Source organism: Perca flavescens, chromosome 24 (assembly GCF_004354835.1).
Source record: "Perca flavescens isolate YP-PL-M2 chromosome 24, PFLA_1.0, whole genome shotgun sequence".
Taxonomy (NCBI): domain Eukaryota; kingdom Metazoa; phylum Chordata; class Actinopteri; order Perciformes; family Percidae; genus Perca; species Perca flavescens.
In genome coordinates, this window is record NC_041354.1 from 18,962,146 (window position 1) to 18,989,314 (window position 27,169).

General features: G+C 41.5%; 1 protein-coding gene across 1 annotated transcript; it reads left to right on the forward strand.

Moving 5' to 3' along the window:
- Positions 1 to 725: 725 nt before the first annotated feature.
- Positions 726 to 26,769, forward strand: runx1 (RUNX family transcription factor 1). The gene is made up of 8 exons (XM_028572145.1): positions 726 to 1,042; positions 3,507 to 3,664; positions 3,900 to 4,010; positions 6,044 to 6,200; positions 14,855 to 14,959; positions 16,563 to 16,766; positions 23,362 to 23,508; positions 23,864 to 26,769. Exons 1-8 carry the CDS (start codon positions 1,015 to 1,017, stop codon positions 24,391 to 24,393), a joined length of 1,440 nt encoding a protein of 479 aa, XP_028427946.1. The 5' UTR covers positions 726 to 1,014; the 3' UTR covers positions 24,394 to 26,769.
- The last annotated feature ends 400 nt before the right edge of the window (positions 26,770 to 27,169 follow it).

Consider the following 27,169-nt stretch of genomic DNA (forward strand, 5'->3'; position numbering starts at 1 on the left):
GACATCCACACACACACACACACACACACACACACAAACTCACTCCCATTCTCTGACAGATTCTCAGACCGAAAAACACAACAAGAGTTGAGTGTTTCTCTCTGAGTTCAGAGGCTGCAGCTTCATGTGGAAACTCACCCCATGGGCTGGAGATGTAAATGTTTGCTCCAGAAGAAAAGAGGTTTGACTGAAGCAAAGAGAGACAGATCAACAGCTGTGTGTTGAGTTTTTGGGACATTTAGAAACATCAGTTGTGACTGTGTATCCGTGTTCAGTTGTGGAAACACTTGTCTAAAGCGTGTGTGTGTGTGTGTGTGTGTGTGTGTGTGTGTGTGTGTGTGTGTGTGTGTGTGTGTGTGTGTGTGTGTGTGTGCGTGCGTGCGTGCGTGCGTGCGTGCGTGCGCGCGCGTTTGAGTTTTGGGATGTTTTAAACCCTGTGAGCCGTGTGCTCTGTGTTGTAAATATCCCCGTGCTGCTGCCTCTATGAAGCCGCAGAAAAACACTCACTGTGTGCCGGAAGTGCAGATCTACCCCCTCTCTCTCTCTCTCTCTCTCTCTCTCTCTCTCTCCCCATAAGTCCCGCCTTCTCTCGGACGGACAGCGCGCGGATTGGTCCGCGCTGCAGTGGCAGGCAGCAGCGAACCTCTGATTGGCTGAGAGCGGTTGTGAGGTGTGCGGGTAAAAGGCTCGTGCTGTCAGCGGGTCTCCATTCATCTGCACGGACCCAGAGAGAGAGAGACACGTGCCGCGATATTCAATTTACAGCAGGTTTCTGTCTACATTTTCTAACATGTGGAAGATTAATAACTGCTCTCCGGGACGTTTGGTCAGGACTTCAAACTAAAACTCTGCGCGCGGACCGGATAAAGAGAGGAGAGGACAGAGAGACAGAAACACAGAGAGACAGAGACAGAGAGAAGATCTGGATAGAGAGAGACAGAAACACAGAGGAGACAGAGAGACTCTGGAAACCGGAGACAGAGAGAAGATCTGGGGACAAACTGAGCCGCACAGATGGTGTTTCTGTGGGACGCAAAATACGGTACAACCTGCACGTTTCTCCGGGGATTTAAAGTCATGATATAACATATTTCTCTGAGGATTTAAAGTCATGATATATTTCTCTGAGGATTTAAAGTTATGATATAACATATTTCTCTGAGGATTTAAAGTCATAATATATTTCTCTGAGGATTTAAAGTCATGATATAACATATTTCTCTGAGGATTTAAAGTCATGATATATTTCTCTGAGGATTTAAAGTCATGATATAACATATTTCTCTGAGGATTTAAAGTCATGATATATTTCTCTGAGGATTTAAAGTCATGATATAACATATTTCTCTGAGGATTTAAAGTCATGATATATTTCTCTGAGGATTTAAAGTCATGATATAACATATTTCTCTGAGGATTTAAAGTCATGACATATTTCTCTGAGGATTTAAAGTCATGATATAGCATATTTCTCTGAGGATTTAAAGTCATGATATAAAATATTTCTCTGAGGATTTAAAGTCATAACATATTTCTCTGACGATTTAAAGTCATGATATAACATATTTCTCTGAGGAGTTAAAGTCATGATATAGCATATTTCTCTGAGGATTTAAAGTCATGATATATTTCTCTGAGGATTTAAAGTCATGATATAACATATTTCTCTGACGAGTTAAAGTCATGATATAACATATTTCTCTGAGGATTTAAAGTCATGATATAGCATATTTCTCTGAGGATTTAAAGTCATGATATATTTCTCTGAGGATTTAAAGTCATGATATATTTCTCTGAGGATTTAAAGTCATGATATAACATATTTCTCTGAGGATTTAAAGTCATGATATAACATATTTCTCTGAGTTTTATGGCTGAAATGTGGTGTCTGTGCAGTTTAGGATTATTCAGCTCTTTTTGAAAGCATAGATTAATAAGAAAATGTCAGCTTCTTCTTCTCTTTCAGTCTGAATATCAGATAAAAACACATTCACAGGATCCGTTATGTTTTACTTAAATACTATTTAAATATTTTGCAGTGTGAAGCGTTATAAAATATAATAAAATAGAAGACAATTGCCTTTAGTTGCAGCCTTATTGTTTTCATGAGGCTTCATGTGTACATTTATATTTATTACAACACAAATCCAGTTTTTAATATCTGTCACATTTGATGTGGATTTCTCAGTGTGATAAAAGTTCATCTTGTTGAGTTTTTACTTCTCTTAAATCCAGGATTCGGTGAGTCTCTCCATTTTTACTCATCTTCTTCAACTCATCTTTTCATGTATTTGCATATATCTGATCCCCGTGTGTTTCATATCAAAATGTTCAGAACAAACTCAGCTTTCTGACCAGTGAGGCTCTAATCTGTCCCAGAGCATTATGGGAAGAGATACTTTGGCCCTAAAGCTGAAAATATGAAGTTCTCTTTTTGAAATACTTCACATCTCTTCTGTGAAAACAACCGTAGACTCATCATTTACCAAAGTTTTAGTTTAGTTCAAGAAGCAGTTTTCTTTATATAAGAATAATAATATTGATGAACGTGAGCCGACCCCCGTCTGCTGTAACTCAGTATATAGATAAAACAGCCCTGAGAACATGATGCGTACAGGACACTGGGAATATATATCTCTAATATATGTTTATGTTGTAAGAAAAGCCTTCAATCTGAAGCAAAGATGGAAATCACTCGTTAGAGAGCTTAAACTGCTCCGTCATTATCATTCTACACTTATTATTTCAATAAATAAAACAGAGCTGAGCTCTAAATATCACAGCTGTTTTAACATGGATTACGTTTATCGGTCTTATTATTCAAACATTACAGAATATTTGTATATTTTGTATATGAAGAGAGACTTTAACATTCAGTTTGTTGGTTATGAATTTAAAGTGTTGCAGCTTTCTGCAGTTTGGTGTGTGTGTGTGTGTGTGTGTGTGTGAGACAAATTACATTTTAAACATTTTGTGATCATTCTAAAACGGTTGATAAATTGCACAGTTTGGTTGGAGGTGCATCAGGAAACAGACAGACTCAAAGCTTCAGTTATCGTTTAAGATTGGAAGATGTTTTAAATTCATTTTTATAGAATGCAAAGAAACCCAGAACATATTCAGAAGAGAAGATCATTTGGATTAGGGCTGCAGTATATGAGGAAAAAATGTGATCATGTTGTTGAATATCTTATAAAGGATAAATAAACAGATATTGACGTGTTCTCAGTTTTGCTGCTTTCAGTATTCTGCTAAAATACAACAAACCTCTTGTTGGATTTAAAACTAATGAAAGGAATAATTTCCAACTTTCTCTACTGAACAAATTGAAGATTGAATTGAAGATGAAAAGAAGTGAGGGTTACATTTTAAAGTGCAGTTTTCTGCTGATATTTTCTTTCAACTAACACAAAAAAAGAAGACGATGGAGAGCAGAGTTTTCCCTTTGATCTGTATGAATGGTTACTCCATCTGCAGATGTTTAACTTCATGTTGCTGTGTTGCAGACCCCGCCCCTGGCCGGCGGTACACCCCCCCTTCCACCACGCTGGCCTCGGGGGGGAAGATGGCTGAGGCGCTGCCTCTGGGCGCTGCGCAGGACAACGCCGGAGGCGGGTCTTCACTGGCGGGGAAACTACGCCTGGCCGAGCGCGGCATGGTGGAGGTACGGCTCAACTGCATCTGTTTCACTGCTCAACGTCAGCCAATCAGAGTCTCTGTTTCACTGCTCAATGTCAGCCAATCAAAGCTGTTTGACTTTGTTCCCTTTTTCCACCTTGGCCTTTTGTCAACTTTTTTGACACTATTTTTTATCACCTTTTTAACATTTCTGTCATCTTTCAGTCACCTTTTTCAAACTCGCCAATGAAAGTTTTCCTCACATTGTGTTTGTCTCTAAGGTGATCTCGGACCATCCAGGTGAGCTGGTGAAGACGGACAGTCCTAACTTCCTGTGCTCCGTCCTGCCGACACACTGGAGGTGCAACAAGACGCTGCCCATCGCCTTCAAGGTACGCCTCACAGTCTGCTGTAACCGACAACATTTCCAGGATCGCCGATGTAACTCCAAAATATTTCTTATGCTCTGTGACGACGAGGCACGTCTTCAGACAAGATTTTAAACTGTTTGCAAACCAGAAGGACAATTTACTGAATTATCCTTTAAAGTCCAACCTTAGCTGATAGATTGATGGACAGTTTGATGTGACAGGTTTGATACAGAAGAGAGAAGAGTAAACCGTTTCCATCATCCGGACGCATTGCTGGCCTTTGAGACAAAAAGCATTTGTGGAAAAGCAGCTTTTAGCCGCAGAACAGCTGATTGATTTATTGAGTTTCATACATTAGTGTGTGTGTGTGTGTGTGTGTGTGTGTGTGTGTGTGTGTGTGTGTGTGTGTGTGTGTGTGGGGGGGGGGGGGGGGGGGTGCATTATACATCATTATGGAGTGTCATGAGCGGATGTCACTGCCTTTTACTGATAATGGATGACTGTTATGATGCACACACACATATTTACACATTACAAGAAGACTGAAATATACACACACACACGTCACATTTTTTGTCAGCTTTTTATACAGGTTCAAGTGCATTAATATAAAAATATAAAACAAGATCTATCTATGTTAAAGGGTTACAGTTAACTGGACTGTGGTCTCTCAAAGAGAGTCTGTAGTAGAGTATCTCCAGGTTAACAGAGAAACAGTCTGTAGTATCTAGAGGTTAACAGAGAAACAGTCTGTAGTATCTAGAGGTTAACAGAGAAACAGTCTGTAGTATCTAGAGGTTAACAGAGAAACAGTCTGTAGTATCTAGAGGTTAACAGAGAAACAGTTTGTAGTATCTAGAGGTTAACAGAGAAACAGTTTGTAGTATCTAGAGGTTAACAGAGAAACAGTTTGTAGTAGAGTATCTGCTGTGGTCATTTGCACTTTGATGCTCTGAAGTGATTAGTGTCGATATGGAAATCTATATTTGTGTAGGAGTGGAGAAGGAGAGTGTGCTCTCTAGAGTAAGTGTCACACATTTACATCTTACATGTGTGTTGTTTCGGGAGAGGCAAAATGATTCACCTTTTATTTCATGACTTGCATATTTTCCATGAAGTTTCAGAGCCATTTGTTGCTCTGTGTGACCGTGTGTTTATTCAAAGGATGCAGCTCAAGATCAGATAGAAACCACATGAAACACACTTCTTCATTGTCTGATTGCTTTTGAGAAACAAACTAAAGAATTGGTGCAGAACATGAAGGCTAGACTTCCTCGCAGGCTTCTATCACCCTAAAGCATGATGGGAAGTGTAGTGCCAGAACCTCGAACATATTCAGCCCAAATAAAAGTAAAACAACCCAAGTGATCAGTAGTTTTTGTTCTCTAAATGCATCATAATTAGAGCCTGGAGTTAACTTGTTTGGTATTACCACCCTCTTTATTTTTCCCTCATAAAGGTAAGATACAGGAAATGAACAAGCAACATTCTCAAACTTGTTAAGAATACACATTAAAGTCAATTTATTAACCAATATCTGCTGTGGTAATTGGACACTCAGGAACACCTTTGCTGCATTTCAACACTTTTTGACTCCTTTTTGACTTCGACGTTGTCTTCAACTGTCCACTTGGTATTAAGATGTCTTGTTTTACCTTTCTTTTGAATCATCATTGTCTTGTCGTTGCTTGCTTGTTTTTAGTTATGTGCGGGCACATCTTTCAGCTTCTTCTCCTTTCAGGGCGGAGATGCCTTTTGAGTTTAAAGCAATCGGTTTATATTTGCCTTTGTGTTTAAAGTGCAATAAAAATGCTTAGTTGGCGTTGAACCTTGCTCTGCTTAGCAGCTCTTTATCACAGCTTCCAGTTCATTGTTTTGATGTTTTAACGAACAGAAACATACAGAGATTTGGTTGTTTTCTGTAATTGTCCTCTTTGTGATTTGTGTTCCCTGCTGCAAATCAAATGTAATCCTCCAGGAACTGAAACATTTAGAAATGAGACAAACCTTTAAAGCTCCATCTTCTTTCCTCCTCTCTTCTGTCATGTCACTAGGTGGTTGCCCTGGGTGACACACCTGAAGGCACCTTGGTAACGGTGATGGCGGGAAACGATGAGAACTGCTCAGCCGAGCTTCGCAACGCCACGGCTGCCATCAAGAACCAAGTGGCCAGATTCAACGATCTGCGCTTTGTCGGCCGCAGCGGACGAGGTTAGTTTCTCGGACTGGTATTTACACTTGAAGATGGATGGATGGATGGATGGATGGATGGACGGACGGACGGACGGATGGATGGATGGATGGATGGATATCTTGCCGTGGGGGAAATTTGTTTTCACAGTCGGTTTCATGTACATGGCAATATACATGGACAAATACATCAACAGTGAACATAAAGACATGTATATAGAAACATATTTACAACAAGGACACCAAATCTCTTCAAAGTCTTTTTGTTTGTTCAGCAGTGCTATGGCAGAAGAAACAAAACTTCTGCCTAAGCATTCTTGTCTCAACATTGTCTCTGACTTGTCTCGGCCTTGTTTCAGACTTGTCTCAACAACATTGTCTCTGACTTGTCTCAACATTGTCTCTGACTTGTCTCAACATTGTCTCTGACTTGTCTCAACATTGTCTCTGACAAGTCTGAAATCCTTTAGTATTACCGTGGTAGAAAGAATTAAATTACTCTCACAACAACTCAGTTTACTCTGGCCGGTTTAAAAGTTGGCCACAGACACAATGTCAGCGAACACTTCATACTCTGGATTTTTCAGGTCAAAATAAGTGTTTTTTCAATAGTGTTAGAGCAGAATAAAAAGTCTTAATGTCTGAAATGTGAGGCTGCACTTCAGTTTAATGAGTTAAAGTTAATAATCTGGCCTAATCTGATCCTACAGCGTTGTTCCTCTGCAAAAAGATCATCATAAAGTAGGAGATGAACTGTCTCTGCATCACAGAAAGTGTAAACAGGTCTTGAAAAGGAATATAAATATAACAAAATCTAACAGTTAGTGAGAGCCTTGTCTACATTTTAATAACTGTGTTTTTTACACAACACGGCACACAGCGAAATTACAGGAGGGGAAGTACATCATGTGTATAAAAACAGTATTCACACAACTTCCTCGGAACAGCCATCCAACGTCTGCCTGGCTCTGCCTCCCTCACCCCCCACCTCTCTCTCTCTCTCTCTCTCTCTCTCTCTAACGGACACAGAGACCACAGTTACACTAAATCAGTCACAGGCAAATGTGCCCACTAATCTATTTAAAACAGCGAGCGTCCTGTGTACACAACTCTGCTAACACTCACTCGGACAAGTGACAAGTGCTCCCCGGCTGAATGGAAATGTGGGAACACCTGTCAATATTTGACAGATTCCCCCGTTCTGCTGTTGAAACATATTACATGTTCATGTGCAGGAGAATTCAAATGAAGAAAGTTGAGGAGTAGAAATTTGTTTCCATGCAAATGTAACGGCACAAAGAACAATGAGCTTCGTTTCCCAGCACCGCTGCATCTGAGCAGGAGGTTAAAAACAAGACAGGATGGTTAATAACTGATGTTTTCTCTCTAATCATCATCATATCTATCTATGTGTTTTAGACTAACTGCCATCATGCTACACACAACAGAAGTGAGAGCAGACAGAAGCTAAAAGACATCCAAACTATTTCACACTCATGTTGTTCTTTCTTTTCTTTTTATAGTTGTTGAGTCCTGTAGTCCATTGGTTCCAACTTAAGATGCAAAAGTTTTCACCTTGCAAGCAGCTTATAATGACCCATATCCACGTTTGTTTTGTAGTTATTGTGGGAGCAAATGAGGAAGTAAGTTGACCAAGTTATAGACCAAACTCTGAGTGGAGGTTTTAAACAGACTCAGGACTTCACCCAGGAGACTGGGGTTCATGTCCTGTATGAAACTAAAAGGAAATGGAGAGGTTTTCCAACTGAAGTCCATGACCCATTTTAAGCCAAACCATGGTCTTTTTCTAACCCTACCAAAGTAGTGCCTAAACATTCACGATGTTAAACAGAACAGTTGGTTCTGTTGTTCAGCTACGAGGACAGGTTGCTTTAAAATCACTTAACCCTCTCAAACTCAAGCCATTTTTGAGCGCTTTTTGCTCCTGTCTAATTATTACTCAGTGTGAGCTCATTTTTCACTCTTTTTTTTGTTTTGCATCTCAAATTAAAAAGCACAACCATGGCCAGAAGCAGGAATAACTTATAAATGTATTTTGAACAGTTTAACAAAGTTATAAAGGCATTAATTATATATATATATATATATATATATATATATATATATATATATATATAGACATACAATACAGGAAAAAAAAATATTTTGGCTGTAAATCATTCACACAAATAATTAGTTACATTTTTACAAAAGTAACACCAGTGGTGGAATGTAACAGCTTTAGTTACTAGTTTTCAATTCAATTAAATTTTATTTATAGTATCAAATTATAACAAGAGTTATCTCGGGACACTTTACAGATAGAGTAGGTCTAGACCACACTCTATAAATTACAAAGCCCCAACAATTCCAGTAATTCCCTCAAGAGCAAGCATTAGCAGTGGCTGTTGCGACAGTGGCGAGGAAAAACTCCCTTTTAGGAAGAAACCTCGGCAGACCCAGACTCTTGGTAGGCGGTGTCTGACGGGGCCGGTTGGGGGTGTGATGAACAGTGGCAATAATAGTCACAATAAAGATAAAGGAAGTTTTGCATTGACTACTTTTACTTGTAATACTTAAACTACATTTTCCTGATGATACTTATATACTTTAAATGAAGTAACATTTTCACTGCAGGACTTGTACTGTAACAGAGTATTGTTGCAGTGTATTACTTAAGTAAAGGATCTGAATACTTCTTCTACCACTGTTCACCACTAGGTGAACTGCGCTGTGTTTCGGTGCTGGTCGCTAGATTTTGCTAGTTTACTGTAATGTGTTAGATGATAACCACATGTTGAACAGAGAAACCTCTGAATGTCATTAACGGTCGGTGTGGGAAGGGGTTAGTTTAGCTGCCCACACCGATGATGGTTTAGTGTGTGTGTGTGTGCGTGTGCATTTGTGCATGTGTGTGTGTGTGTGTGTTCCCTGACGCTGTGGATTTGCATGCAACTGTTTTACTAAATACTTTTCCTGAAGGTTTTAACTGAGGATTCAAACACTCACAGATCTCACTTCTGATGTCTGAAAACCCCACAAAATCATTTCAGAGGGCGTTGCTGATTAAATGATGGTTTCCAGACGGCGTCTTAACTAAACTTAACACTCTTTGCAGCTTCTGTCCATATCTGGACACATCCGGTGTTCAGTTCCCGTTCTTTGCTCGGTGCTTTTCCCCGAAGTAGAAATAGAACAACTTTACACACATCTAAGACATAGGGGCCCTATTTTAACTATGTAAGCACACAGCGTGAAGCGCATGGCACAGGTGCGTTTAGGGTGTGTACAAATCCACTTTTGCTAGTTTAACGGTGGAAAAAAGGCCCATGGTTCAGAAGGGTTGTACTTATTGTCTTTATTAATCATAGGTGTGTTTTGGGAGTAACATGCAATAAACCAATCAGAGGGTCATCTCCCTTTAACCCTCTGCACCCAAGCTTGTCGTATACAACAAAAATCGGCATCTCTGATTCATAACTTCATAACTTTATGAATATAATTAGTAGAAACATGCCATCTGTTGTAACTAAAAGCTAACAGTCGCCCCGTTCTGCTGATGTATTTGGTGTCTTTGTAACCCTTACAGAAGGTTTTGTATCGAGCCTGCAAGTCCAGAGTTTTTCAGGGTCTTTGTGCCATAAATCCAAACTGTTACATACAAAATCGATGTTATAAATGACTTTATATCCAAAATTTCTGATTTCCCCCCATTTATCATCACCGATCAACACTAGCTCTGACACTAACCGTTCATTTTGTTTCCCATGATGCTCTGGGAGATGCTTGTTTTTGTCTTGTCAACCAATGGAAGGCAGGCCCGTTACACATTACCCCCATATAAGGCCATCAATACGTTATCCGAGGGACAACAAAGATTGTTTATTGTGAGGAGGGATCACTCGAAGTCAGAATAGTAAGATGTGACCAAAGATTCTCTATAACCGTTCTAAACCGTGGCATCCTTATCACACAGCATTATTTTGAGTAATGGCATAAGTGGTAAGTAACCCATATGTTTTTTTGTAATCTTCTGCATTTGTGTGTGCTGCTGTGCGTCCCTGTGTGTGTAACAAGCATAGTGTGCACGTGCTGTGCACGTGCTGTGCACAAGCCTAGGAGCATTTTACTAACGCGCTGTTAAAATAACAATGAAATGCTGCATTATTGACTTTAGACCAGGTTTTTGTTGGTCAATGGCACAATCACTTGCCGCTGCCTCAAGATAGCAATACTCCCAGAATGCACCTGAACCCACCTCCCTGTAAGACCAGCACGCCCATTGGCCACAAATGGGCGCAGGTTCATTTGCTATTTAAACGACGTGGGTGCTGGACAAGAAATTTACAACTTTGTCGGTCTTAAACTAGCAAAGACACTTGCGTCTGGCTTTGTGCTGCGCTGGGTGCAAGATAGGGCCCAAAGTATGTGAGTTTTCATATATGTACATTTCCATGTCTAATTAGTGTAGAAAGTGAGTTTGATGAGAGAAAGTAAATGTAATGTGTAATGGGCTGTATTTATAAAGCTCTTTTCTAGTCGTAACGACTAATCAAAGTGCTTTTACATAATACAGGAACCATTCACACACATTCATACACTGTGGCCAAGGCAGCAAGAAGTTACATTTTAGTTGATCTTTTAGCATGTGTTCTCTCTGAAACTGAAGTGGTGAGTTTGTCTGAAATGAAACATGAGTTTGAGGTTTGATCACGGAACATGTCTTGTGTTTGTTTCATACAAAGGTTCAGCTACTACCTGTGTGTGTGTCTGTGTGTGTGTGTGTGTTTTGTCAGTCTCTCTTTTAGTTCCTCTTTTTAAACAGAACCATCATTTTTTTCTTTCACAATATCTCACTGTGTGATCACACACACACACGTGATAAAAAAATTACAACCCCGACTCTGCAATCGCTGACACGAGACACACACACACACACAGACACCCCTCATGTGTGAAATGTCCGCTTTTATCTTCAGAGAAACATTGGGGTGATTACGGAGAAAGTCACGGAAAACTTAGTTTGGTTAACCGGCTGATAGACACAACAGACACAAAGACTTAAGCCGTTCTCTCTCTCTCTCTCTCTCTCTCTCTGTCTCCCTCTCTCTTTGTCTCTCTCGCTCTCTATGTCTCTCTGTGTCTCTGTCTCTCTCTCTCTCTGTTGTTCTCTCTCTTTCTCCCCCTCTCTGTCTCTCTCTCTGTCTCTTTCTGTCTCCCCCTCTATCTCTGTCTGTCTCTCTCTCTCTGTCTGTCTCTCTCTCTCTCTCTCTCTCTCTCTCTCTCTCTCCCCCCCCTCTGCTGGCCATCAGTGTGGAGTCAGGTGGACGACAGTTTTACAGGTTTACTCTTCATTTCAATACAGCACGAAAAACAGAACTAACAATCCGTGGCTTGTTCTTCAAGTTACTACAACCTACATGTACCAACACCAAAACGACAGAGAAGATGTTATCATGGCTCGTCATGGCCCAGTCACAATTCCAAAGAGAAACAGTAATGTCTGAACCATAGCATTCAAAGATTAAAACCATTAAATAAACCCCAAACACAGTTTATTTCACCTGTTTCTATACATTATTCTCAACAAGAAGTGTTACCACACAACACATCATCATACCTAAAAGACTACTCTACTGTAGGTTGATTGCCAATGACTCCAAAAGCGAAATAGGCCTATATTAGCGTTTTGGTAATTGTTGTGAAACTGCTGCATGGTGGCGTTCTTTTTAACGTAGTTTTAAACACGTAGTTAACATTGTGAAACGGAACTTCTTAAGTTTAGGTAACAAAAATTACTTTAGGTTAGTAAAGCATCAAGGATTGGCTTAACATGAGTCACGTAAAGCTACTAAAATGAGGGTTAGGGTTAGAAATGACAACAAACAAACAAAATGAGGATGTACCTACGTTACAGACTTACTGTAGGTGCTTAAAAGTCGGTTCTGAATGTACCAAACAGAATGGACTTTTTATGTTTGAAAAACCTTCCTCTAGTTGAGAAAAGTGATTTAAAAACTTGTGACATTATCACCACGAAATAAAGTCACTAGGCCAGCAGGAGAAACACTACTGCACAGATTCAACCAAAGTAAACACGGAAGACTAGAAACTTTTTTGGAGTACGTGCCAGGCTAATGACCGTTGAACTGAACAGATTCCATTTTGTATCTAGTTTATATTAAACATATTCGATGTCGAGGTCTATCAGACATGTAAACACTAGGATGGTCATGTAGGCTTCTCCACCACCAGCAGCTGTTTGATTATTAACTGATTCAGCATCGTCCTTGCACCTTATGTAAGTACGTTTGTCTCTAGCATGATGAAACAAACAAAACTAATAGAGCTCAGCTGGTAACATGGTACAACTCTTTCTGTTGTCCTTTTAATAACATGCAAATCATGGGGAAACAGGCTTCACTCAGTCGACTGTTGCAACAGGTTTTTCCAGTTGTTGTACTTTGTCAGTTTAAAATGAAATTATGTAATCAAATACCTGTACGTTTAAATGTTATATGCAAATAATGTTTGACAATAATTCTTAAGTCATCAGTGTTATAATGTGAAAGGGAAACATTCAGAGACAGCGATAGAAAACAGAAATATAAGGAGAGAGAGAAGTGAGAGTAACACCTGGCATTACCCACATAAGTCTGTGTGTGTGTGTGTTTTATCTAGGTTATTTCTGCCTGGGGGTCCATGACTTCCATGATTTAATGTGTTAAGCTGACCAACAAGTCCCTGTTGCAAAAATCAGCCGCCCAAAGATTTTAAATGACCACAGACCCATAGCCCTTACGTCACTTGTGATGAAGTCCTTTGAAAAGCTGATCAAAAGAGAACTGACATTTAGGACGAACAGTCTCTTTGACCCACTACAGTTTGCATATAGACATAACAGAGGGGTCCAGGATGCAACTGTAACAGTACTTAATCTCATCCTTAAACATCTTGAGGGAAATAAAAACCACGTTAGACTACTGTTTGTGGATTTGTCTTCAGCCTTTAACACTATTCAGCCGCACCTGTTGGTTAAGAAGCTCTTGTATCAGTTCCAACTGGAGGCCAACCTTGTGGGCTAGATATTGGACCTCACAAATAGATCTCAGCGAGTGAGGGTAAATGGTCACTTCTCTGACTGGGCCCTCTCATCAACTGGCTCACCGCAGGGGTGTGTTCTTTCCCCCCTCCTCTATATTCTGTACACCAGTGACTGTTGCTCTGTGACTGAAAACCGACACTTTGTGAAGTTTGCTGATGATACGGTTATTGTCAGCTTACTGAACAATGAGGAAACTTCACACGGTCCGGTCATGGACCACTTTGGTGCCAGGATGCCTTTCTTGAGCTGAACGCCTCAAAGACAAAAGACATGTGTATTGACTTTAGGCATAATGTCACTAACAATGTAAAAACTAGTATAAATGGTCAGGAAATACAGGTTGTTAAAGAGTACAAGTATTTAGGATCCATTATTGATGACAAGTTTTGCTTCGACCCAAATACTAGTTTGCTTTGCAAGAAAGGCCAGCAGCACCTGTATTGCCTTAGAAAGCTGGCCAAGTTTGATGTGGACAAGACCCTGTTGACCCTTTTCTATAGGTTCTTTGTTGAGTCAGTTGTCACCTTCTCCTTAATCTGCTGGTATGGGTCTATTACTGTAAAACAAAATAACACCCTCTCCAGGTTAATTAAGGTGAGCAGCAGAATTCTTGCCTCATTGCATTGGCTCCATGTTAGTTTTAGGATTGATTTTAAGATTTTATTGTTTGTTTTTAAAGCTGTGAATGGACCGGCCCCAACATATATTTCGGACCTCATCCAAATTTATACGCCAGCGCGGACACTGAAGTCAGAGGGCCAGCTCCAGCTTGTGGTCCCCAAGTCAAGACTTAAGACTCGGGGGGGACAGGGCCTTCTCTGTGGTTGGACCTAAACTCTGGAATGCCCTGCCTCTCCATGTCCGTTTTAAGGCACGTCTAAAGACACACTTTTATTCTTTGGCTTTTAATTCTGTGTGAGTTATGTGGTCCACTGTGGTTTTTATTTTCTATTTTTATTTTTTTTTTTTTTTTTTTTTTTTTTTTTTATGAATTGTTTGTATGTTCTGAGTCTTCTGTTCAGCACTTTGGAAACTTTGTGTTTGTAAAATGTGCTATATAAATAAAGTGGATTGGATTGGATTAGGCAAAAAGGCCTGGAGGAACTCTATCAGAAGCAGATGCTAAAAAGGGCTGAATCTATCCTGTCAGATAGTTCTCATCCCTTACGGGCTGAATTTCAGATGTTGCCATCCGGATCACGCTTTATACTTCCAAAACTCAGAACAAATAGATTTAAACACTCCTTTGTACCTGCAGCCATTCTACTTTTTAATTCTATAAAGAACCATAGATAACTTGACTTATTATTTATGTTTTTAAATTTGCCTGCAAGGTAGGCAATCTCTATATTGTGTGTATGATTGTGTGTGATTTTATTATACTACCTGCTGCATAACAAATTGCCCCACTGGGGGACAAATAATAAAAGTAACTTGAAGAGGATATTTGAGGAGAGATCGAACAGAGAGTATAACTTGAAAAAGATCCTGATTAACAGTTTTTCTATTCTATTTCTTCTTCTCTTTTTCTTCCCCCATCCTTTCTCCCTTTCTTCCTTTTTTCTGACAGGAAAGAGTTTCACTCTTACCATCACTGTGTTCACCAACCCTCCTCAAGTGGCCACATACCAGAGAGCCATTAAAATCACAGTGGACGGTCCGAGAGAGCCACGACGTAAGTGACACTGACACAGATGTTGACGTTTGCTCCTCAGCAGATAATAACATCTGGAGTCCCACAGGGTTCAATTCTGGGTCCAATTAAATTCACCATGGATCCACTTAACACAACTACCTAAAACAAAATAATTGCATTTTTAGTGTTACTCCGGTGGCATTAAAATGTTGGGAGTTGTAGGGACTCGTTGGGAGTGGTTTGGAGTCTTTGGGAGTCATAGGGCATGGTTGGGAGTGGTTGGGAGTTGTAGGAAGTTGATGGGAGTTGTTGGGAGTCAAAGGGAAGTCGAAGGGTGCCGTGGGGATTTGTAGGGAGTCATAGAGAGTCAGAGAGGAGCCTTTGCGAGTCACAGGGAAGTTGTAGGGACCCAGTGGGATTTAGTGGGAGTCGGATGGAGTAATAGGGAGTCACAGGGAAGCCGTTGGGAGTCACAGGTAAGTCGTAGGGAGTTATAAAGCGATGTTGGCAGTCGTTTGGAGTCGTAGGAAGTTGTTTTGATGACTTGTTGGATGCAGCAACATTCTCAGACTGATAAGAATCACTCATCCTGTGCTCTCACGTCGACTCACCTGGAAGGATGCCATTACATGAACACTGCTTGTGTTTTAATGTCTCCTCTGACAGATGTCTGAGAACAAAACAACTTTACAATACTTTGGAGAATAGATATTTTTTTTTTTTTTTGCAAAAGCAGCCCAGTTTTTGCACCTCATAAATTATGTCCGAATCTTATTTTACTTTTAAGTTCCCTAACCCTAACCATACCCCATACAATTTTTCCATAACCTTAACATACCCCAGTTACCGTACACAGATATTAAAAGCAACAATGTTAAAAAAAACTGCGTTAAAATAATTGTTTTAACTTATATATATATATATATATATATATATATATATATATATATGTGTGTGTATAGTAGTCTAAAAAGTAGTCGCTTAGTGAAGAAATAGCTCTAATCACTACAGAAAAACTCTCAGCAGAATGAGTCAATATGGAACTGATGCAACACGAGTTCCTCTCCCACTCAGTGTGATGAAACAGGGGGAATTCTAACGGCAGATGAAAGCAAGAAGAGGAAGACAGATTTTGTTCAGCTACTTAACATTAATAATAATAATAATTAGGATTGAATGGAAGTGAAGTGAGCGACAGTGTTCAGAAGAGACGAGAGGACGCCTCCTGCCAGCTCCCTTCAGCTGTGAATAACCATCACTCGTTTCTAACTCGCCCACACACTCAGTATAAATACACACACATGCACACTTCCCCCGTTGGGAGGAAGTGTCTGTAACTGGAGCTGCATCTCCCAGCTTTGAAGTGCAGCCAGCACCACAGACGCCGTGACAGACCACCACATACACAGACAGAGCCCTTTGTGGCGCCCGTCAGCAGATTCTCTAATGTATTAGCAGACACAGTGTGTTAACAGTGTCAGGACACTGTAAAAGTTATATATATATATAAAAACATATCACAACCATGAAGTAATCTGCTGACATTTCTACATTTGTTTGTGTTGCACGTTTCAGTTTTCATTCGGACCTAAAGAAAGTCAGTGTTGAAATGTGACAGTTTTGTGTTGTCTCCCTGTCCCAGGTCACCGTCAGAAGATGGACGAAGTCAAACCTGGCTCCCTGGCTTTCTCCGAGCGGCTAACAGAGCTGGAACAGCTGAGACGGGGCTCGATGAGGGTGACGCCCCCTCACCACCATCACCATCAACACTCGGCCAACACTCGCCAATCTGCAGCACTGAACTCCGCCCCCTTCTCCAGCCCGACACACGCTCAGATAACTGCCGGTAAGAGCACAAAAGTGATTTACGTCTTTCAACCTTGATTAGGAAATGAAGCCAAGAGGCAGCGAAGAAGAGAAGCCAGTCTTCCTGTCTGTATTCTGAACAGCTCCCATGCTGGTATGGCCAAGCAAGATGTTGTGTTGTTTCCTCTTGCTGAACCAAATTCCACCTTAACATGAACAAAGTTTATTATGAGGCCTAAATGCTACAGCTGCAGTCTCACATCACTGTATCCAGCAAGGTTCTGGACTTTCTGATGACTTCACATAGTCAGGGAGAACATTTGGGAACAAACATTTGAAAGTTAAAGAATAATGCTACAAGGGCACTACCTGAAGTTCTTGGCATTTAAAAACAATTAATTTAGTCATCCTGCTGTTGCTAAAGGCCATGACATAACATATTTTCACTGAAAAGAATACATTTGCTGTTTTCCATCTAATTAACTCCAACATTCAACTTAATGGCTCTTATCCTTTTCAGCTGGAGAGTTGATAATACATACTGTCTTAGACGTAAGGTAGTAGGTAAGGATAAAGCAACTTCAGGCAGATGCAGAGTAAAGCACAATCTACTCTGACCAAGACAGGTGTTTTATCAATGCAAATAAAGCTGGAAGCTGTGCTAAAGCAATCTTCTTCATGCATCTGGATTTATATGTGACTCTTCTGGATCAGAACTGGCTTTTAAACCCAAACCTTCTTAAAATGTTGATTCCCATCATTTTTATACAGAGCACAACTTTCTAGGCCGATTCCGATTTTCATAATTTTAATTAATTAAATTTTTTCTAACCACTTTACAGCACACACAAATATTTATTTTCTATCTTTTTTTTAATAGAACATTTTGCATAGAAAAATTTTTGAACAGATAATGGATCACTATAAAATAGAAGTATATAAATTACTCCTGGTTTGGGAAATTCACACACATCTAAAATGAATGTTCTTTTCACATCCAATATCCAACTAAAAAAATGTGATTTGGGTTTTTGGTGTCGTCCCTCCACGCCTTACTTTTTTCTTGCAGGTGTTGCATAATGCAAACTTGTTATCTTCTGCACACCAACTGAAGAATTCCCAAACAGCTGACATGTTGCAGGTTAATTCACGAGGTTCCCTAGATGTGCGAGAACAGCGCTGACACGCACTTCACACCGCGAGCGGGTACGCACCACACGCGGTGGAGAAGTTGAGAGGAAGGAAAAAAGAGACTGTGCTGTGGCATCCGTGTGTGCGTGCGTCCTTGAGAACTGTAACTCGTTTAACTTCTGTTGTCAGTTAATTGTAGCGTTGACCGGCATGAAATTGGCATATGTCAGACTGACCTGCCGCTCGCCGGTCATGGCCCGAGCACGTGAAAACCAGCCAATTCCAGTCACCGGCCGGTCTATCAGTGCATCTCTAAGCACAACCCACCTGTGCATTATATTTAGGTCGCTTTCACACCTGAGCAGTTTGGTCCGTTTTAACTGAACCCTGTAGCGTTTGGTCTGATAGTCCCGTTGGTTTGGGGCAGTGTCAAAGCTAATTGTAACTGTGGCATGGTGTAAACAACTGAACTCTGGTCCGAAACGGGTGTCTTTGTTTTCTTCACAGAGCTCTAGATTTCAGTTCACTTTAGGTGAAAACGATCTATCCCAAATACAGGAAGAGAACCAATAACAGAGCATTTACTAGCCTGCAGTTTCAACCTTTCACACAGTTTACAAACTTATATCTGATGAAGGGATGATAACTTTCAGAACCATAAGCTGTAGTTAACATACATCGCTGGTCATGTGTGTGACATCATCATCTCTCTCCTTCACTCGCTGTCTGTCAGCTGCTCATAGTTTTTTCCTTCTTCTAAAATATTAGAAACACTGAAGTAGAACCAGAAAACCCAAGACATTATAAATATAGTGTTGCTCCATTATTTCTGAGAGCAGAATTGTTGGCCCGTTTCATTCAGATATTCTGTCGAACAGACAGCGACCATTTCCACTGTGTCACATTTGTTCACAGTGTTTGGTGTTTGAAAAAGTGCAGTGTGAGCTCAAACACAACCAAATGAAAAATGACACAATGCTGCAACTTGACCCTGAATCGCACCGAGTCTACAGAACTATAGGTGTGAATGCACCCCATACGGCAGACACTATGAGTGTTTTGCTCAGTGACTCTTCAACATGTGGGCAGGAGGAGACCCTGCAGTCTGAGCCATTTACGACTGGAGCTAGAGCTCTTACTTTAGTAATAGGAAACTACTTTTCTGATGTGGTTAGCTGGGGATTGTGAAGTACAATAAAGGGGTCACCAGAATAGTTCATAACAACTCTCTGACTCATGCAGCATTTATGTTGCATGGAAACCTGAATCATATTTTTATAGAAAAGAAAAGCATTCTTTTCATTCTCTTCTTATATAAAACTTGAATGAATTATCTTTCTGTTCAAAATCTCGCTTATTTTGAAGACTAAATGCCCGTCCACACCAACGATAACCATGGCTATAACTATACCGACTAGGGATGCACCGAACCCAGATTTTTGGGGTTCTGCCGAATACCGAATCCACTGGTTAAGATTCTGCCGAACCCTACTCCCACTCTTAACACAGTAAACACATTAATGAAGTAAACAACGTCCACAGCAATGCATTTTTCATTGTATTTTAACTGTAAAATATAAAAAAGAATAGGCAACATTATGCCTGGCACACAAGTGGGAAAAACTATTTTTGACAAGGCCTATGTTTACCCTATCTCAAGATCCAACCAATATCCAAAATATTAGCCTTTTAGATATATAATCCCATAAAGTAGGCTACCTCCACGCTCTATTCACATCATATGATGAGTGACAATTTTGTTTTGCAAACTTTCGCTAACCAGTGTATGATGAAGGCATGTTAAGTGGGTGCAATTAGAAAGCTACCGTTAGCTAACGAGCAGCAGCCGGCCGTTTGGTCGCTCTCTCCCGCTTTAGGAAGACTCATTTCCAGAGAGAACAGCTGACAGCTGGGAGAGGCTCGTTCTGGTTAACACCAGTTTTTAGCTGTGACTGTCCTTCCTTTGCCGTACATGAAGTTGCTGCATTTTGGCTGCTGTCTGGAGATTCCTTCATGCACGACTCATATTCTTTCGGATGTTTCATACGCAAATGTCTTAACAGTGGCGATGTTGTGTATAGTTTAGGGTCCTCGTCACCACGAGACAAATCGGCATTGCAAATTGAACATGTAGCTCGACTTGAATCACCTTCTTTTGACTGAAAGTACTGCCAAACAACACTTTTTCTGCTCACAAGTTCCATTTTCACTTTCTGACAGCCTACTGCCGTTGCTAGGTTGCTACTGCATTCCGTCTAGCTCCAACTACGTCATTACGTTGACCACGTAACTCTACAAAGAGTAGTGAAGTAACAAGATAGTTCAGTCCAAGATGGCAGAGCTGCAACTCTGGCATGGGTGCGTTTGTTTGCAATGGAACGTTCTATTGAGTTTCGCCTCTTGTTACTTCTATACTCTTTGGCAAGAGCAGAAACTCAACACAACGTTCGCCTCTTTTTCTCGAGTTTCACCTCTTGTTACTTCTCTTTGGTACTGTAAAATTCTAACGTTCGGCAGTACGTTAGAATCCGTCAAAAAGCCCAAAGTTCGGCCGAAATCCGAGCCGAACTCTGGGTTCGGTGCATCCCTAATACCGACTGCCGAATAATAACTTTCTGCAAACTGTGGCGTGTGTTTTCCAAACTTGTGCATTCAGCTTGCATCAAACCTCGTTGTTCCGCCTTGTGGTTTCAGAGAGATCCATTGTGGTCTGTGTGGGTATGTGTATTTATGTGTGTGGGTGTGGCTTTGTGAGAGTGTGTGTTGCGGTTGCCGTGGATACTCTATGTGGCACCGAAATACAGAATCTGTTCCTCTTCTGGCTTCAGTGGTAGTGACTGTGTGTGTGTGTGTGTGTGTGTGTGTGTGTGTGTGTGTGGAAGGAGGAAATGAGAGTCAGCTGGCAGGAAGTGCTACTGTGAGAAAAAAGAAAAGCAAAGCAAACGTATAACTTTCAGAATTTGAGAAAGTAAATATTGTCTTTGTCAAGGTTTAGTTTTTCTACACTTGTAACTGTGTAAAGGTGTTTATGTAATGCTAACACTGGGCTAACAGCGGAGGAAAGATAGAAACAGAGAAACAGTTTTTTTCCCATCAACATGCATCAGATTTCAGCGTAAATCTCTTGCACAAACCGTTGTCCAAAGCAAGGTTCATAATTCAGAATAAACACCACCTCTGAGAGGTGTGATGGATTTAGGGTTTCATCACTTTAAACTGCACACTTCTTGGGCTGGTTAAGTATGAAATGATGTTAAATGGTTTGTTTGACAGAAAGACTAGTCTCACAAAGTACTCTCTTTTTTGGTTTTGTTCATGGAAATGGGAAAATAAGTGCATAAGTTGAATATTATTATCTGTGTGCAGGTTCAGTCAGAATAAATTTGTAGCCGACATTAAACTGTCCGTGTTAAACTGGATCTGGAATAAGATGAAGTTGATCTCTAACTGTGTCTGTGGATGCTGAGCTGTAAAACACATAGCAAGCGTGTACAATTAGTGGTGTGAAAAATACTGTAGCTCTGCAGGGAGAGAAACAGAGAGGTAGCTCTGAGTGCTTCCTGTTTTCTCTGCCATTCTAGACTTCTCTCTCTTTCTTTTTCTCTCTCCCCATCATCACCCCCTTAAAGCTAAGCTTTCATTTCTCTTTTAATATTGTCTTCCTTTCACTTCTCTACTCCTCCTAACTGTGAGTGATAAATACTGTGTTCATGCACTCTGGTCCTTTAGTGTGCACATGTGGCAGCAATATCTCAGTTCCTCTAACCTGAGCCCAAACCTTTCACAGTTCAGGACAGACGGAGAAAATAACCCAGGACAGTAAAGTGAACTTATGAGCTCAGAATACAAGAGCTCTCGCTCAGCTTCATATCCTGGCGTTTTTTTCTTTCTACCCTCTGCAGATTTAACTTGGCCAGACTTGAAAGCCTTCATTGATGTCTTGGCTGCTGTGTACAGTTTGCTTCCTTGTCTGGCTGCACACACACTCACACACATGTACACACTCTTGTCTGCAAGTCTGTGTGTGATCAGTGCCATTTATTAGACTGTGCAGAAAAGACTGGATTGAATGAAATAACTCACTCACACACATAAAGCAAATAGCTTCCTCTTTTGTTCCTTCACTTCTAACAGGGCCATGTTCAGCCCCAACAAAACTTATTTAACCCTTGTTTAAACTGAAACTGGGTGGGTTGAACACCCTGCTGTGTGCACAAAGGTTCTGCCTTTTAATTACCACAAGTTAATGGCCCTCATTTGCAGGTTCATTTGTACTAACGTGTGTCCTTTTTGGCAGCCTGACAACTGGTATTAAAGGCTGTAGAAAGAATGCGGAATGGAAAGAGATCACTGATGCGGTCAACAGTGTTGTTGTAGTAAATCGGACTCCAGCTGAAGTTTATTTAATTTATACATGCTTGACATATGTATTCTATAGTCCTAATAGTAATATAGGCTTCTATTGCAATTTCTTAGGCCTACATGTAGGTGTACTTATATTTAAATAAACACACGGTAGCGGTCCAGAGTTTATGCAGTGTCTGTTATTTTACTCGTGTTTCTTTTTCATGAGTCAGAACGAGGTAACAGCTGAGGGAGCACGCGTGTCCTCTGCCCCCCGTGCTGGACCACTACCTCGACCCTGTCTCCTGACAGCACAGGGGCTGGAAAAACAAGCTGAAATAACTCGGTCAATGGAAGAAATAAATCATTCACTTGAAAGGGAAACAAAAACCTGAAGAATAAATAAAAATGTTGTGCATCGTCATGTTTCCTGTATTGAATATCATTGCCACACATAACACTATAAGCTACCTTTTAAAAGTGAGGAATAATATCCTGTCTCCTTGGTATAGCCCCCAGTTGGGGCTGTGCTGGACACTGCTCTCTGGGCATCGGGTCATCTGGCTCCATCACTACATTTATGGCACCGTGTTTTCCTGCTCGATGTTGTGCAGAACCCCACAGGCTAAAACAATGTTGCAGACCGGTGCATAGAGGTCTTATAAAAGATCCAGATCTGCCATTGCTGATAAGTGATCAACTGATGACTTCTCCTTCTCCTGTTAAACTGATTATATGCTGCACCGCAAGTCCACACTGACTCCAAAACTTAAGTACACGAGTTCAGACCAGACGTGAGATTTTTTCGCAGCCTACGCTCACGTTCAAATTGATAAATTCCGAGCTTTGCGTAGGAATCGGCGTATGCCCATCCTACACCTCTTTTAGGTCGTACGCACATTTCATAAATGAGGGCCAATGTCACTACTGTTTGGATAATGCCCACATAACCTGAGAAAATGTACCTCAAAGCTCGTAGTATTACGGTGCAGTTTTAAGAGTTCACACACCATCTTTACTTCAGAGATGTAGTTTTACACCTCAATGAAGAGATGGCTTAAAAGCAATTTGTGCAGAATGTTTGAATTTAAATAAAGGCTAACCCTAACTTTCAAGCATTTTCAATCTTAACCAACCCATTGATGATTCCTCTCTCCCAGACTCCAGACAGATGCAATCGTCTCCGTCCTGGTCCTACGACCAATCGTATCCCTACCTTGGCCAGATAACCACGCCCACCGTCCACACAGCCAATCCCCTCTCACCTGGTCGATCCTCGCTCAGTGACCTGTCCTCACGACTCTCAGGTAGGAACACGGCGAGCAGCAAGTCATCAGCAGGCTGGAGACCTGTGTGTGAATGGCCGTGATGTTTAATGTTTAATACTCTACTGTCCGATGTGAATCCACAGGGCCATCTGCTGGGATGTCAATAAACACTCAGTCTTAAAAAGAAAATCATTTTTGTTACTTTTTAACCTGACTAGTTTTTTCTTAAAGGTTTTAGTTAGTATACTTAACAATTTTCCAATGCTTAATTTAGTTTTACCCAGCTATATTATTGCACAAACGTCTATGTCTAAGCATCTGTCCCTATTCAAATAAACATGACAAAAATGAAAAATAAAATAACCTTAACTCTGTGACCTTTGCCATCTCTCAGGTCCTGAGCTCACAGCGTTTGGTGACCCGAGGATGACGTTAGAACGACCTTTCCCCTCCCTGCCTGACTCTCGTTTCTCCGACCACCGGGTGCACTACCCTCCCACTGCGGCCGCCTTCACTTACACACCGCCTCACAACGCCGTCTCCAGCGGCGCCCTCGGCATCACCATGGCGACGGCCATGGCGACCACCCCAGCAGGGAGGTACCACACTTACCTGCCTCCTCCGTACCCGGCAAACAAGCCTCACCAGGCGCAAAGCTTCCAGTCCACGTCCTCGCCATACCACCTGTACTACTCCACCGCCGCCGGCTCCTACCAGTTCTCTATGATGGCCGGGGGGGCCAGCGGTGACTCACGCTCCCCTCCAAGGATCTTGCCACCCTGCACCAACGCCTCCACGGGCTCTGCTCTCCTGCACCCCTCGCTGCCCAATCAGAACGAAGTAGTCGGTGTGGAGGTGGAGTCCAGCCACAGCAGCTCACCGACCAACATGGCCGCAGCTGAAGCTGTATGGAGACCGTACTGAAACCCTAAAGCTGGAGACTGTACTGGACCCCTAACCCTGGAGACCATACTGAACCGCTAACCCTGGAGACTTTACTGAAGACCTAACCCTAGAGACCGTACTGAACCCCTAACCCTGCAGACTGTACTGAACCCCTAACCCTGGAGACTGTACTGAACCCCTAACCCTGCAGACCGTACGGAACCCCTAACCTTGGAGACCATACGGAACCCCTAACCCTGGAGACTATACTGAACCCCTAACTCTAGAGACTGTACTGAACCCCTAACCCTGCAGACCGTACGGAACCCCTAACCTTGGAGACCATACTGAACCCCTAACCCTGGAGACTGTACTGAAGACCTAACCCTGGAGAGCGTACTGAAGACCTAACCCTGGAGATCGTACTGAACCTCTAACCCTGGAGACTGTACTGAAGACCTAAGCCTGGAGACCGTACTGAACCCCTAACCCTGGAGACCGTACTGAACCCCTAACCCTGGAGACCTTACTGAACCCCTAACCCTGGAGACCTTACTGAACCCCTAACCCTGGAGACTGTACTGAAGACCTAACCCTGGAGACCATACTGAACCCCTAACCCTGGAGACTGTACTGAAGACCTAACCCTGGAGACTGTACTGAAGACCTAACCCTGGAGACTGTACTGAAGACCTAACCCTGGAGACTGTATTGAACCCCTAACCCTGGAGAACGTACTGAACCCCTAACCCTGGAGACTGTACTGAAGACCTAACCCTGGAGACTGTACTGAAGACCTAACCCTGGAGACTGTACTGAAGACCTAACCCTGGAGACCGTACTGAACCCCTAACCCTGGAGACTGTACTGAATCCCTAACCCTGTAGACTGTACTGAAGACCTAACCCTGGAGACTGTACTGAAGACTTAACCCTGGAGACCGTACTGAAGACCTAACCCTGGAGACTGTACTGAAGACCTAACCCTGGAGACTGTACTGAAGACCTAACCCTGGAGACCATACTGAACCGCTAAACCTGGAGACTGTACTGAAGACCTAACCCTGGACTGAACATCTAACCAACAGAAACCCAGGAGAACCTCACTGGCCCCAACCTCAACGATCCAACATGGCGCTCTGTGTATATTGTTTTTATTAATAAAATGGTTGAGTGATTTCCCCAAAAAGCTGATGGAAGATATATCAGATACAGTCCGTGTTGGTTTATGTCTGCACATGGGACTTATATATAAGAATTATATTGAATATTTACAGATTTATCCTTCAAGAGAGAGTCTGGGTGTGTTTCATACACACCGGTTGTTGCATGTGAGACAATAGACTGTCTTATGTTTGACCTGAGAGAAACCCTCCAGCATTCTCACCCTATCCCGCCTCATTGTCACATTTTCTCAGCTACATTTCACTGTAAAGACTGCTAAACTTAACTGTCATGTGACCGGCCGGCAGTCGCTTAATTTTGTAGGATATCATACAAATTGTTGTATCATGGGAATGCGGTTACAGTGAGAAGGGAGGAAATGTCAGGACACATGCTACTATCAGTTAGCAGTGGTGTTAATTGTCACCTATCGATGCAGTTCCCTAGGTGTTACTTGGGTAAACTGCATCTCAGGAAGTCTGCTGACTCATTATTTTTTTATATATGTGCACTGATATTTGGAAAAACTTTACGTCATCACTTGACCAGGAGTCGGACAAGTGAGTCATCCTGATAAAAAGCCGTGACTGGACCTAACAGAGGAGCTTCTACTGAATGGAAGCACTCCATACGGACAAACTGAGGTTTTACATACAGATAAATGTAGGTTTTACGAACCGATAAACGGATGTAGTACACTGACAAAGCGCATGCAGCAGCACTGGACTGATCTGGAGTCAGTTTCCTTTGTAAAATAACATGAATATTGTTGATGTTAGTGTAGTCTACAGATGATTATGATGGCCTGTTTGTTTATCTGTCCATCTTTCCATGGTTTATTTTAACTCTTGGGTGATATTTTTTACTAAACTCAGCCCAAAACAAAGAAACACGACGACTTCACTCACTTTGGGCCCAAATCAAACAAAAATGGTGACATAATAAACCAAAAATTCATTATTTATTACAGACGGTCTGAACTGACAGACTGACAGACTGTCCACGGCGACAAACCATTACAGCATGGAGTTTTAAAAAACGCTTTAATTTATTCCTACAATACCATTTGTTGGTAGCATTTTAAGTATGTGTGTTGATCTGTACTGTATATAACCATAAATGATACCTGCATATGGTCATGTTTTCATCCTCTCTCTCTCTCGTTGTCTCTCTCACACAATAATTTACTTTTCATGTTGTTGATGTTCCACATCTGGTTTTGATTAATATAAACCTTCTTGCAAAGAAAATACATCTCTTGTCCTGTGGTTCCTGTTCATCTGATTTGTTTTATCAGTTTTCTTTCTTTTTATAAAGGCAGGGCAGTTTTATTTCTATAGCAGCCTTTAGACATGAAGCAGTTCACAGTGATTTACAGGAGTTAGGGTGAGTTTAGTCTCGCTTTGCCCTCCTCCAAAGCGTGCAGAAGGAGGGTCTGGCTATTCCACACAGCATTCGGAGATGGGAGGAAAACGTGCTCTGGTTTATTTTGGCATTTCTTTAAATCAATCAGAATCGTCATGGGCGGTGCTAAACTCTACACAGAGCCACTGTAAAATACTTGCGAGAGAAAACTCAGCTTGGACAGATAGTCTAGCTAGCTGTCTGGATTTACCCTGCAGAGATCTGAGGAGCAGCTAACCATAGTCCTC